At 38.9% G+C, this 14,254-nt stretch overlaps 1 protein-coding gene and 1 long non-coding RNA gene across 2 annotated transcripts in view; both read left to right on the forward strand.

Moving 5' to 3' along the window:
* MYRFL (myelin regulatory factor like) overlaps nucleotides 1-5,773 on the forward strand; it is a 116,222-nt gene extending 110,449 nt beyond the window's left edge. The window contains exons 22-25 of the mRNA XM_073021308.1: nucleotides 2,487-2,561; nucleotides 4,940-5,060; nucleotides 5,338-5,412; nucleotides 5,534-5,773. Coding sequence (XP_072877409.1) covers nucleotides 2,487-2,561; nucleotides 4,940-5,060; nucleotides 5,338-5,412; nucleotides 5,534-5,620 — 358 coding nt within the window. The 3' untranslated portion in view covers nucleotides 5,621-5,773. The remainder of the gene's footprint in view (nucleotides 1-2,486; nucleotides 2,562-4,939; nucleotides 5,061-5,337; nucleotides 5,413-5,533) is intronic.
* A 6,507-nt stretch (nucleotides 5,774-12,280) lies between these two features.
* Nucleotides 12,281-14,195, forward strand: LOC140712781 (uncharacterized). The gene is made up of 3 exons (XR_012094537.1): nucleotides 12,281-12,524; nucleotides 12,804-12,954; nucleotides 14,095-14,195. It is a non-coding gene; the product is annotated as an uncharacterized lncRNA (long non-coding RNA).
* The last annotated feature ends 59 nt before the right edge of the window (nucleotides 14,196-14,254 follow it).

The following is a 14,254-nucleotide window of genomic DNA, read 5'->3' on the forward strand; positions in this document are numbered from 1 at the left end:
GTAAGCCTCCCCAGCATGCCCTGGTTGTTTCTGGAATTTACCCATGGCTCTGGGTTTTTAAGACTGCAGTGGAAGCTAAAGCTACATGATAAAATCAATGTGTGCTTACATTGCTCCTTAAGTGAAAACATCTTTATTACATGGTGGGAGAAAGAAACATAAAACAGTTGGTATTAGCAAATGTCAATAAGCCACAGCCCCAGTTATTCCAGTCTTCTGGTTTAATGGATAAGTCCAAAGCAGAAAGCCTAGGGAGCAGTTCTGTTCCTGACTCTCTGAGGGCACATATTAAGGGCACAGAGCTGCCAGTTAATTTTATAGACAAGAAATACATTGTTGCTGATAGCTCCAAGTTACAAGTGAGCTGACTTTGTATATTTTAATAACAAGGGATATCATTATTTTAATTGCTGAAAAAATATAACTTAGCTTTTCAGATAGGAGGGAAAAATCAGATATAGCAAAAGTTATCAGCAACATCCGTCTCCTTATGGATTACAAGTATGCCTTATTACCTGTATCAAGGTAATGATACATCTAGAAGCAGACGGTGCAAGTTGCTTCAAAGAGTACAGTGTGCCAGTTGTAGGGATTAAGATTGGAGAGGGCTGGGCGTGGTGGTTCACACCTATAATTTCAGCACTTTGGGAGACTGAGGCAGGAGGACTGCTTGAGCCCAGGAGTTCAAGGTCAAGACCAGCCTGGGCAACATGATGAGATCCTATCTCTACCAAAAAAAAAAAAAAAAAATTAGCTGGGCATGATGGTACACACCTGTGGTCCCAGCTAATTGGGAAGCTAAGGTGGGAGGATCTCTTGAGCCCAGGAGGTCAATGCTGCAGCGAGCTGTGTGTTTGCACCACTACTCCAGCCTGGATGACAGAGTGCAACCTGGACACACACACACACACACACACGGAATGGGGGAGTTATTTTTCTTAATTTGACACTGTTTCTTAGACACCTGCTAGATTAAAGGCAAGGCCTATAATTTGAACTAGTGTCACAAATCCTGTGGGTTTTCAGCCTCATTTCTTTTCCAACCTGATATAACTTGGGCTTTAAGTTGATGGCTGTGAGTTATAAAAGTAACATGTATGGTGCTTTATGATTTATTTACGACCTCTGTGTTCATGTTCTCATTGAATTCTCACAAAATCCCTATGAGGTTGGTATAATTTATCCCCGTTTTGTAGTTAAATTTCAGTTAAACTTGAAAAAGTTTGCCTAAGATCACCTGTAAGTGGCAAATACAGACATTAATTAATGTGGTAAGATGACATAGTGAGGAGTCAGATGATTCAAGTTCAAGTCCTAGAACTTCGACAAGGTGTGTATTCTCCCCAAATACCCATTTCTCAGCTATAAGATGGGGATACTTTCAAAACTGAGTTGGGTTGCTGTGAAGCATGCAGATAATGGGAGGGACATCTTAGGAAATGAATTCTGTTTATCTGAGCTTCCCCCAGTCAAACAAACTGCTCCTGATCCCAATGCAGATCTTTCTATTTTAAAAAATACGTTGATTCACTGAAATAATACTGTTCTCAATTTGGTGTGCAAGTTGCACTCTTGTTATTTTCAGCTGTATTGATGTATAATTAACAAGCAAAAATTGTTTATATTCAAGGTGTATAATGTTTCGTTTTGTTGTAATATACCTATCCAATGCAAAATGCAAGATCTTTCCATTTCCTTTACTTTTGCTTTTTACCTTTTAGCAACTTAGTTTAGCATTACTTAAAAATAAAATGACTGACTCTTTTTCCCCTCAATCTGATTTTAAGTTGTTTTTCCATATAATTCAAGGGATGGTCAGGTCATAAGGAGAACTTGTTTTAGAGACCATATGTCTTTTTGCTGGAGTTTTTCATTACAATACGAATCAAAGGAATTTCCCTTCTATCCAAGTATCTCTCTGAAAGGTGTGGGGGGATCTATGTATAAGCACTTGTCTTGCAATCTTCTCCATTACTAAATGGTAATTAGAATTAGAACAATTTTAGCAGATTCAGATTCTAAAAGTACCTGATATTTCCTCCCAGTGTTGCTCAAAAGGGAGTGATTTAGGGTAGAAAAAAATGCATTTATTATTTCTAGGGGCATTGTTAGTTTGAGCCTTTGCTTCATTTGTCTTCAGAAATCTGTGTCTCTTTAAAGGGGACTAAAGTCATTTCCTGTGTGAAAAAGGCATTTCCTGGTCTGGGATTAGACTTTCCATCATTTTTGTTTCTGTGTGTTCTAAAAAACTGTAACTTTTTATGGTACATTTTATATTAAGACCTGAAAGAGATCACTCTGAAATTTGACAGGTATATCCTAAAAACAACAACAAAAAATGATACTAGGTTGAACTCAATTTTCTATATTTATTATTTACTATATAATGTTTCACTGTTTTTATAGTATATAATGAGTAGCAAAAAGCCCTTTGAAGACTTTCCTACATATTTTGATTTGTGGTTTTATTTTTTTTCCATAATTAGATCTGGAAATTATAATTACAATATTCCTGTTAATAAACACACACCCACCAATGTCAAGTTCTCTCTGGAAATAAAGTAAGTGCATGGCTGTAAAAATAATTTCATTTTTATCATTAGTTGAATAGCAAGTCTGGATTTACTTCACAATTTGGTCAGTACGTTAAGAGGCAGAAAGCTATCAGTTTGTGTTAACTGATGATGGTTTGAGAGGTGGGCCATTTGAGGGAAAGGTTTTCAGAATGAGGGCTGTGATCATCCGGGCTTTCTTCAGGCAATGGAAGGGCTCTAAATGCTATACCCATGCCTACAAAGTGAGAGTGATTTTGGTTTGATGCTCACAGGCTGTAGGCTTCCCCTGACTCTCTCACTTGGAGAGAGAGAATTGGAATGGGAACAAGAGTAATAACACGCCCCCCAATGGGAAGATACACAGCTCCCAGTAGCAATGTTAATGCAGACACCACTCCTATTTTCCAAAAGACAGAAAAAAAAAAAAAAAAAAGAAAGGAACCAGAGTTTGGAATTGGACAGACCAGGGTCCAAGGATTCTGTCACTTACTAATTCTGTGATCTTGTACAAGCCACTTATCTTCTTTGAGCTACTGTTACTTTATCTGTAATGTAAGTATTACATTACACCATAGCACATAGAGCTGCTGTGAGAATTATTAATAATGGTGAAATTAGTAACTGCCATTTGCTGAGCACAGACTATATGCTACACTTTAATACTGGCTCATAAAATCCTCACAGCAACCCTCCCAGGCTGTTTTTTTCCCCCTAGTTTATATTTTTGAGATGGGGACACTTGGGTTTAGAGTTTCAGAACATGTAAAACACACACACACACATTCTGAAAATCACAGGTAGTAAGTGATGGAGCTGGGCTTCAAATTCAGTCCATTCTCTCAGCCTTCACTGTCCCGTCCTGCCTCCCCAGTGAGATGAGACATGTAAGGACACTGCCCCTTCCTGACACACCGTAAGCACACAGTAAATGGTAGCTTTGATTAGGACTACCTTTCCTCCTAAATCACAAAACTCTAACTTAACCTATTCTTATCAGATATTTTAAATGATTATGGCACTTAAAGACCCTCCACTAAAAAATTATGCAATGAGCTACTTTCCATGAAGATAAATGGTTTTTTGTGTCTCCTGATTTTAGTCTCTCCTTTCCATCCCCCTCCACATTTCCTTTCTTCTTCCCTTCCTTTTCTATCTCTTTCCCTTCCCTCTGTCCTCCCCTCTCTCCCTCTGCTTGCCCAGCTCTGTTTTCCTCCTCCATCCTTCACCGCATGCCTTCTACCTCTTCCTCCGTGTCACTCAGGCTTCATACTCTTTTTCTCATCCACTTTGCCTCTGTGAGGAACGAATGTCACTCAACCCAACCGCTTGCCTTGGAAAGGTTTCTTTTAAGCAGCTAATATTTTGTGACTCAGAACCTACCATATTTCAAGGCAGAGCAAAAGCTAAATGTACTATTGTTATAAACTGAAAGTACTATTATCTAGCACTCCTTGAGTAACTGGAATAACATTTTCTTACTGATTTCTGGCTTTTAGTAGAAGGAAATAAGGTTATATGCTATATCCCCTGAAACGGTAGATCGCCTTGAGCCGCTAAATCAGGACTTTTAGTTTACAAACTATTTTTTGTAAAACGGATGACTTAAAAATAACACATATACTCAACTGAGATTGTAGGTTGCCCTAACTCGTGCAAAAGAATTGTTCCCAAAGACAAATAGATCACATCCTCTTGATGATGATTAATGGGCCAACCTCCAGAGAAGAAGAACCATACATTTTTGCAGACTTTCAACCCTGATAGCTTTAAAATCTAGTGATTTCTGACAGGACTCACTCCCAAACTCCTACCTGTATTTATTTGCCTTTTTATTTTAAACAGTATCTGCCTAGACCCAGAATTTGCAAAATCAAAAATCCTGAAAGCTTCAGATAAATGCAAACTCAGTGCCAGTGGAAAGAGAAGGAATATATCCAAAAATTATAAAAAACACATATGCAGATAAGTTTTGATGTAAGATTAGGTTTTAAAAACTATCATACACAGCCAGGCTAACGTCTGTAATCCCAGCACTTTGGGAAGCTGAGGCATTAGGGTTGCTTGAGCCCAGCTGTTTGAAACCAGCCTGGGCAACATAGCGAGACCTTGTCTCTATGAAAAAATAAAATAAAAAGAAAAGAAAGAAAAAAGAAACCATCATATACTATTTCAGTAGCCATCTGAGATTGGGTTTCTTTTTGTAGTAATGAGATGTGAGCTGGCCTACTGGCATCAGTGAGCTTCGTGTGATACAATGCCTATTGTGAACTCTGAATGGATTTCCAAGTTACATTCCCATTAGACCCTCTTCTTATCAAGGTGTATCCTAGCAGAAGCTGGTAACTGCTTTTTCATGTGCTCTTTCTTTTCTTTGTCTCTTGAAGCACAACAGAGCCATTGATAGTCTTCCAGTGCAAATTCACCCTTGGAAATATATGTTTCCATAGTAAAAGGGAAACCAAAGGGATGGAAAGCCACAGAGAAATCTCCCAGGAGATGACACAGGTAATGTTTTCTGCCTCCTCTGTTCCCCGCTGAGAGAGGGATACACTGAACCAACTGCCAGTGTTTTCCCTCCCTGGCCAACCCTAGTCACAGGGCTTGGCTCAGTCTCTTCCTTGTGTCCTTATGAATCTGCCGACTATTCTAGCAACACCCATCAAAAGCTGTGGTCCCGATACTTCTCCTACAGTCATTGAGGAAACGCTTTTTCAGCCTGTACTCTTTCCTACTGACTGTCAAATGCATGTATGAAATGGAGCCTCTTTTATTCATTATTTAGGGATATCAGCACATTTGGAGCCTCCCTGTAGCCCTGTTTTCTGACAGCATGTTCCATTTCCGCGTAGCTGCACCGGTAAGCTTGCTTTTTCTTTTTCTTTTCAGTGAGAAAGAAATTGAGCAATAAAAAAAAAAATCACTTTAACCACAGTTCATTTTTACATTAATCTTCCTCTTTTTTTCTCCTTTCCTGACAGGATTTAGCTGACTGTTCAACTGATCCTTATTTTGCTGGAATATTCTTCACTGATTACTTCTTTTACTTCTATCGACGCTGTGCCTAATTTGTTCAAGTTTGGGGACTTTACCAAAGAAAAATAGGAATACATTTAACAGAAACGGACATCCTCTTGCAACTTCTTTTTTCTTCTTTGTAAAACATTTACGTTTATTACTAAAGGACTTTTTCAGGCTTTAGCTTCCAACAGTTTTGAGACATTAATGAGGAGAATAAAATATTTGCTGAAACTTGAAATAATGTGGTGTTTGATTTTGCCATGACTATGAAGAAAACATTTCCTGGAGGAAGCAGTTCTGTTGAATTTAAAAATACTATTTTTGGTATTAAGGAAGTTGTGAGCTCAAAATAAGCAAGTCTAGCCTCTACTTTGTTTTAATGTATTTTAAAGCTTTTGAAAAAAACCAAAAGGGCCATGTCCACTTTGGCCCACTAAACATAGACTCTTGCGAATGTGTGATATGGTATGTCGAGGAGTTGGGGGGGGTGGTATCTGATGCTGAGCTCACATTTAGGCAAATTGTCCTCTCTCTCTCTGTGTGTGTGTGTGTGTGTGTGTGTTGTATAAACACATACACTAGGGTACAGAATGTAGTTTGTTAATAAAATGGATTCAAGAGAAATAATTGCAACTCTGCTTTGCAATGCTTGATGGACACTAAACTTTCTGTGTGGGTAGGATATGCCCCCTTGTAAAGATGGAAACTCCTATACTCCAGAGCGCACTGAAATGAATCAAACTAGCCAGTCCTAAGCCTGCTTACTCTGCCTCACCTGTTCCTTCCCTCAGATTACCACAATAAAGGGTCATGTCTGCAGTTCCTCCTTCTCCCTCTGCCTCCCGACGGATCCCAGGGCTTCCCTGGGTGGCTCCCTCTGCCATGGCATGCCCCCTTGTCTTGGGGACTATGAGTAACAAACTCTCTTTTGGATGGCAATTATCTCCTCATCTGCTGGTCTTATACCTCAAATTTTCTATTAATACGCTATTTTTTAGAGAATGGAGATCCAAGCCACCCTCACTGTAGTTCCAGGTAACAGGGATGCTGAATGGCTGGCCTTGCCTTATCTTACTGTTGGTCTCTGGGTCAATTAGAATAAGAAATTTGATTTTTTTTAGTGTCACAGCAGTAATCAGCAGCAATAAAACATCCTCTTCCTTATTTTCAGCTATTATTAAATATGTGCCATATGGATGGAAATTAATTGTGAGACCCCAACAATTAAGAAAAGACATGGTTCTTGCCCTCACAGAAGGCGTTTGAAAATAAACATATTAACACAAAGGTGGTTTACCCAGTTATTAAGAGCTGAGATTCTGAAACCAGGTGGTCTTAGCTTAGTCTTGAGTTCAAATCATGATTGTATCGTGTATCTTTAGGCAAGTTATCTAATTTCCATAAGTTGCAATTTCTTCACTTATGGAAGATAGTGAATATCTACCACAAACAGAATTAAATGAGATAATGTATGTAGAGCACAGATAGGTTCTAAATAAATGTGAGCTGTTATTGTTATATCTCCACAGAACAGGTTCTAAATAAATGTCAGCTGTTACTGTTATATCTTCATAGAACAGAATATATAAAGATTACAGTGGGATTATAAAGGGATTAAGTAAATACTCACACATACATCAAGGCATTTCCATCAACTATAAAAACTAAATTGTAGGCCGGGTGCGGTGGCTCACGCCTGTAATCCCAGCACTTAGGGAGGCCAAGGCAGTGGATCACCTGAGGTCAGGAGTTCGAGACCAGCCTGGCCAAGACGGTGAAACCCCATCTCTACTAAAAGTACAAAAATTAGCCAGGCGTGGTGGTGCATGCCTGTAATGCCAGCTACTTGGGAGGCTGAGGCAGGAGAATCACTTGAACCCGGGAGGCAGAGGTTGCAGTGAGCTGAGATCACGCCATTGCACTCCAGCCTGGGCAACAAGAGCAAAACTCCATCTTAAAAAAACAAAACAAAACAAGAAAACCTAAATTGTAGACAGAACCATATATATATATGTCATATAATGTTTATATTTTTCTTTTAAATTTATTTTTATTTTTTTTTTTAAGAAACATGGCCTCACTCTGTTTTCCCGACTGGAGTATGGTGGAGTGATCATATCTCACTGCAGCCTTGAACTCTTGGGCTCAAGAAATCCTTTTACCTCAGCCTCCCAAGTAGCTAAGATGACAGGTACATGCCACCAATGCCCAGCTAACTATTTTTTTTTTTTGATGGAGACAGGGTCTCACTATGTTGCACAGTCTGGTCTCAAACTCCTGGCCTCAAGTGATTCCCTCCTTCCTTGGCCTCCCAAAGTGTTGGGATTACAGGCCTGAACCACTGCAATTGGCCCCCTATATTTGGAAAATTATTTTCTCTTTTATTAATACTAATAGCATAACTTTTGTAGAAAATGGAATAAGGTAGTTAAATTCTTGAGAGGAGCATTTCAGGATTCCTCTAGTTTCTTAGATTCAGATTCAAACTTTTTCCTCCTAAGCTGTAGTGTCAGCCTGTCCTAGCATGACTTAGGTCTAGATACTATAGTTTTAACACATTTAAAAATGGGATCCCAAGTGGTTGATGTGGGAGAGATTCCATTAATTTGACTCTTCTCCTAGTAAAGGAATGTTTGTCAGCAGCAGAATTACAAGTGATCTTTTTGGCACATAAATCCCATGTTCTTATTCATGCACTTAAGTTTGGGATAATATGGGGGGTTTCAGATATCTAATGTAGTTCAGAAATATTGCTTATAAAGAAATTTCTGTAAAATCAGTGCCATTTTCTCATTAAATTCCGTTAAAAGACTGGAAGTATTTTCCTACAGAAAAACTTCTATAGGAGATTGTGTTGAAAGCCTTCAGAAAGGAAGGATTTAAGATAGTGAATAGATCTATGGCAACCTGTGACATGCTGAGATTAGTTAGGCCTATTGGGAGAATAAACTTTGCTGGAAGATTCTCTTTGTATTTGCAGCACTTTTCCAGTTGTGAGATATTCACTGTGGACCACACTGCTTCAGGCCACAACGCTTTCCTTTTATGCCAGAGAACTTTCTATTCTTTGAGGAATATCCTCAAACTCAAGTAAATTACTTTGAGGAATATCCTCAAACTCAAGTAAATTAAAGTGTCTATAACAGTCTCCTCCCAGAAACTGATAACCCGAGGCTAATCGTGAGAAAAACACCAGACAAATTCCAACTGAGGGGTATTCTACAAAATATCCGATGAGCATTCTTTGCAAATGACATAAAGTATCAATCAAGGTCATCAAAAACAAGGAAAGTTGGGCTGGGCACAGTGGCTCACGCTTGTAATTCCAGCACTTTGGGAGGCTGAGGCGGGTGGATCACCTGAGGTAAGGAGTTCCAGACCAGCCTGACCGACATGGAGAAACCCTGTCTCTACTAAAAATACAAAATAAGCCAGGCATGGTGGCGCATGCCTGTAATCCCAGCGACTTGGGAGGCTGAAGCAGGAGAATCGCTTGAACCCGGGAGGTGGAGGTTGCAGTGAGCCGAGATCGTGCCATTGCACTCCAGCGTGGGCAACAAGAGTGAAACTCAGTCTCAAAAACAAAACAAACAAACAAAAAACCAAGAACAACAACAACAACAACAACAAAAAAAAAACAAGGAAAAGTCTGAGAAACTGTCACAGCCGAGAGGAGCTTAAGGTGACATGATGTTTAAATGTAATGTGGTGTCCTGGATGGGATCTTGGAACTGGGAAAGGACATTAGGTAAAAACTAAGGAAATCTGAATGAAGTATTAAGTAAAGCATGGACTTTGGTTAATAATAATGGATCAATATTGTCTCATTAATTGTCACAAATGCACCACACTCATGTGAGATGTTAACAATAGGGGAAACTGGATGTGAGGTTGATGGGAACTTTGTGTACAATTATCTTTGCAATTTTTCTGTACATCTAAAACTGCTCTGAAACAAAAAGGTTATTTTTTAAAAACTCGGCAAAAGGTTCATAAGAGCTAGGCTGAAAAATTACATCCTGCTACCAGGTACTATTTGTAATAACACAGGGATAAGTTCAAGCATGAAAAATAGGTACTATATTTAACTTCAGGTCATCAAAGTATCTTAGTTCCCTGCTTTGACAATTATTTAAGGTCAGATTCTGTATATCAATCTAATTAGGCCCAAATATTAGAGAGTATTCTAAGATAATCATATAACATAAATAATTAACAATACGTTTTCATGAGTTCTAATAAAGCTACTCAAACAAGATTTTGAAAGCTATCAAATTTTTTTAAAATAATTGAACCATAAAAATTCACTTACAGCAAACAACTGGCATGTATGTGTTCAACACTTCAGCATCTAAAAACTAAAAACACTTTATAGGGCTCATAACCCATCTCTTTTACTGTTTTTATTTTAATATATTTTTCCTATATAATTTTTGGATTTCAATATTACTGACAGATTCTTAACAGTATATTATTTGAATCATGAACTAAAATCTTCAAAAGAAAAGCAAAAAATAAAAATAAAAAATAAAAGCAATCTGTTAACAGTTTACAAATATTTTCACTGATGTCTCATTTGATTTTCACAACACTGTGATGTCGGGAGTGAGGGGAAGTATTCATGTTTCTCCATTATGTAATTAAGGAAACTCAGGTACAGAGAGGTTAAGCAAGGATAAGAGGTGAGCCGGATTTTCTGGTGCTAAATTTCATCCCTTTCCACTCTGTTATTTAATTTCCTCTTTGAGATTTGTTTCCTCTCTTCATGACTCTTTGGAGTTTGTGAGACCACCAACTCAGATACTGACCCACTGAAAAGTCACTAACACACTAATGGCTCTGGAAAGTGCTATTTCTTCAGGTTTCTTAAGCAGATAGATTAATTAGAGGCCATTTTGTCAAAATACAGAATAGGGAGTGAACAGAGGGACCTAGATGGGTGGAGTCTCCTCTCACCAGCCACTAAGTTACATCTTCTTTTGTGCCAGAGCTTAACAGCTCACTTGAGAATGCTAAATATCAACCTCCATTTGAGAAACACTTCAGTGGAATCTTCACTTGGCAAAACTAAAAGGGTTTTGGTTTTCATTTCTTTAAGGATATGTGTCATTGATGTTTGTGACTGATTCTAAAGAGCCAATTGAACTCTTAGGAAGCATCCAAGGATTAAGAATCTAGTGAATTTTTGATGAGTGATTGTTTAAAGTTTGAAAAAGTGCAGCTTCAGAGACTTCCAATTTACCAACAGTGTTGAGTATACTCCCCCATCTTTTTGGGGGCTGGATTCTGTGAATGGGAAAGTCTTTCTCAGCCCTTAAGATATATAATTGGAGCAGAAATGAGTGCCAAAGATCACAGTCCCAATCCTTCAACTTCTTTATGGCTCCACACAAATATAAAATGAGATCATTATTTTAAGAAGACTCCTGATAACATGTCTTCGCCAGAGCTGAGTTCTCAAGACATTTTTAGCTGTACCAGACTGACCCACTGTTTAAATTCAAAAATAACTGGGAAGAGAACTAAACCCAGAGCCAGGAGACTTGGGCCTAATAATGGCTCAATAACTCATCATTGGTGGTGGTGTGGATAATTCACTTAACCTCTATGAGTTTCACTTTCCCAATTGCAAAATTGGATTTGTAATAGTTTTGACCACTGCTAAGGGTTTTTGTGAACACTAAATGAGATATTTACATGAAACCTCTTTGCAAAGTGGAAGATGCTATATGAATACAGAAGTCATTAAGAATGGTCCCTGGGAAGACATTATTTTGAATGAATAAATCAGATGTTAGAAATTCTCTCTTATTTTAATGAGTTTCAGTCCATGATGCTTAGGGTAAGTTACTTACATTTCTAGCTACCATCTTCTTCACCTGGAAAACATGTTGCTTAGCATATAGTAGATGATCAATTAACATTTATTAAGCAAAAAGTGGGTAGTAGAAATATTTTCCTCTTATTTACCAGGGACTATGGCAAGATGATATACTAAAACAGATTGAATTCCTCTCCCTGTTACTGTGACTCTTTTTATTGCTACTATTCAGAACAACAGGATTATTATTATATTATTATTATTATTTGGAATAATAGGTTATTGTTCTTTTGCCCAAGCACACTTAAAACACTTCTAAATGACTTCCCATAGAAACTAGAAAAATCAAATGGCTTATTATTTGTCTGTTAGAGGATTCCAGAACCATGATAGTCAACTACAGCTTATTATTCATTATTTGTATGTATATTGCTGCATTTAATTCTGTTCAGCACAACTGCATAAGTATCTAAATTAGTTTCAGGTTAATTGTAGAACATTTAATGAATGTTTCATATTATATCTAAATATTGAATGCAATATGTCAGCAATTACGCTGCAGTAGTATTTGCCCTGATGTGAGCTATAAGATCACAGGCCTGTCATCGTATTCAGTTACCGAAAAAGTGTGGACACTCTTGGGTTTCAGGAGAAGTATCAGGAATTATCTACAGTAGAGAAGCTACTCAAAGTTACGTAAAAAGAAAAACGCTCTTAGTCGCTTCTTGGAGGTAAAAAACAAAAACCAGACAACACCCCCCGCCCCACCACCACCACCACACACACACACACACACACACACACACACACAACTTCAGCCTAGATGAATCTGCACATATTCATTCTGCCTCTGAGCTCTGTAATGGTTTATTCATTTTCACTCACTCACTCACTCACTCGCTCACTCGCTCACTTAACAAACATTTGTGGAGGACTTTCGGTGTGCAGAGTTTATACAAGGTGCTAGGATACAAAAGAAGCATGGCATCATTGCTGACCTTTTTGAGGCATCATGGACTAGCCAGGCAGCCACACAGTCAGCCCTCACACGATACCAACAGCCCTGGAGCTGTGGCATTGACACTGTGCTGGGAGAGAACAGGGAAGGAGTCATAAATTCTGCCTTTCAGGTAAGTGAGAAAGAGGAAGCAGGAAAGGGAAGCAGGAAGAGGCATCTGAGCTATCTAGGTCTAAAAGGATGAGAAGGGTTTTGGGATTTTTGTTAAACAGAAATGGAGAAAGGTAGATGTTGCATATGAATCTGTTTTTTAAAGAAAGAGTCTGATTTTAAGTGCACCAGGAACTGCAAAGTAATTCCTACCCTCTCCCATCTTAAGCCAGCTCTTCTGTTAGCTTTACTAACAGGAGAGGCACTCTTATTTCTGAAAGACACCACTTCCTTTCCTCAGCTCCAAAAGCCAGCCATCTGTCCCAGGAGATTCAAGGAAACTGTGGGAAAAGCAAAACATGTTGGATGGAGCATGGGATGACTCAGTGAGCTGGCGATGAGACTGTGGGTGGGGAGGCTGAGCCTGAGGACAATGACTGATTCATCCACAGGTATTGCTGTCTCTCTATGCTACCATAGAGATAAAATTTGTGTAGTGAGCAAGGGCCACAAGTCTTTTGGTCGCTCTACCCATTTATAAATAAAAAGTTTTCCTTCCTAAAGAAAATTTACTTCTATTTTTAAGTCTCAGGTGCTCATGGTGGGAAGGGCTGGGAGAATCTAAGTCCTCCCTGCATGCCTTTCCCCTTCTTTTGGTAGCAGACCCTGATTTTTCCTTTGGGGAGGTATCATGCCCTAGCACTCAGTCACTATGAATCAGGTGAGGCTGATACCATCCCATCGCTCCAGAGAAGAACACATGACTCAGGCTTTGGCAAAGACAATGTTTCATTCCCTTGGCTACAGTGATTGCTTTAGGGGTAAGCATATGACCCAGGTTAGGCCAATCATACTCATCCTTGGGTGTCTGACTGAAACCATTTCTCTGTGGAAATTATTAAGCTGGCAAGAATAAGCCTGGAGCTTCTGAGAACCACCTTGCCGTCATGGTGGGCAGCCTGCCAGAGAATGAATCCAACACAAAGAAAAATAGAACTGAGATATGAGAAGTGTATATTTCTAAGTTAGATATGAAATTTACATTTAAATTCCCATGAAAGTCCCCCATGGACTTAGCAGTTAGGTGGACTACACATTTCCATTTCTTTTTAGTTAGGCTGAATTAGCATTTTGCCACATTGCCAAAAGAGTTCTGATGAATATGGCCCTTATTGGAGACTCTTTCAACACTTTGCACACAGGATGCCCAACTGGCTGATTCCAAATGCTAATACTTTGAGGTTGTTGGTTATTATTCAGGGTTTGCAAGGTGGCTCTCCTCCATTCCCTAAAGGCCTCCCTCCATTTACCTCTCCTCCATTCCCTATTGGCCGCTAAGTCCTAAGTGGATATCAAAGACAAAGTTAATCCTGTATTTGTATAGTGCTTTCATTTTACAGTTCTACAGTTATTTCTCTCTCCTATTTTATTTTTATTTTTGGCAAGGAACAAAAACTCAAAGTAACTAACAAACAGTGGGTTTATTATATAAGAATGCAGAAGAATTGCACACCAAATGTAGGACATGTAGTTGAGCTTCATGAGAACTAGATAGTCACCAGAGGCTAATCTCACCATCTCTTTCTCTTTAGGAGTCCACATGACATCTGCCTGCTTCTCTCTACAAGGCAGCCTCATTCTTCTTTCTTCAGACCAGCTCTTCCACTTGCTCGTTTGCCTGCACCCATCACGGCCACCCTAAAATGTAGTCTTGGACCCCAAGTCTCCATTAACTTCCAACTTGGTTCTCCA

The sequence above is a fragment of the Chlorocebus sabaeus genome, chromosome 11 (assembly GCF_047675955.1).
Source record: "Chlorocebus sabaeus isolate Y175 chromosome 11, mChlSab1.0.hap1, whole genome shotgun sequence".
In the NCBI taxonomy this organism is placed as follows: Eukaryota; Metazoa; Chordata; class Mammalia; order Primates; family Cercopithecidae; genus Chlorocebus; species Chlorocebus sabaeus.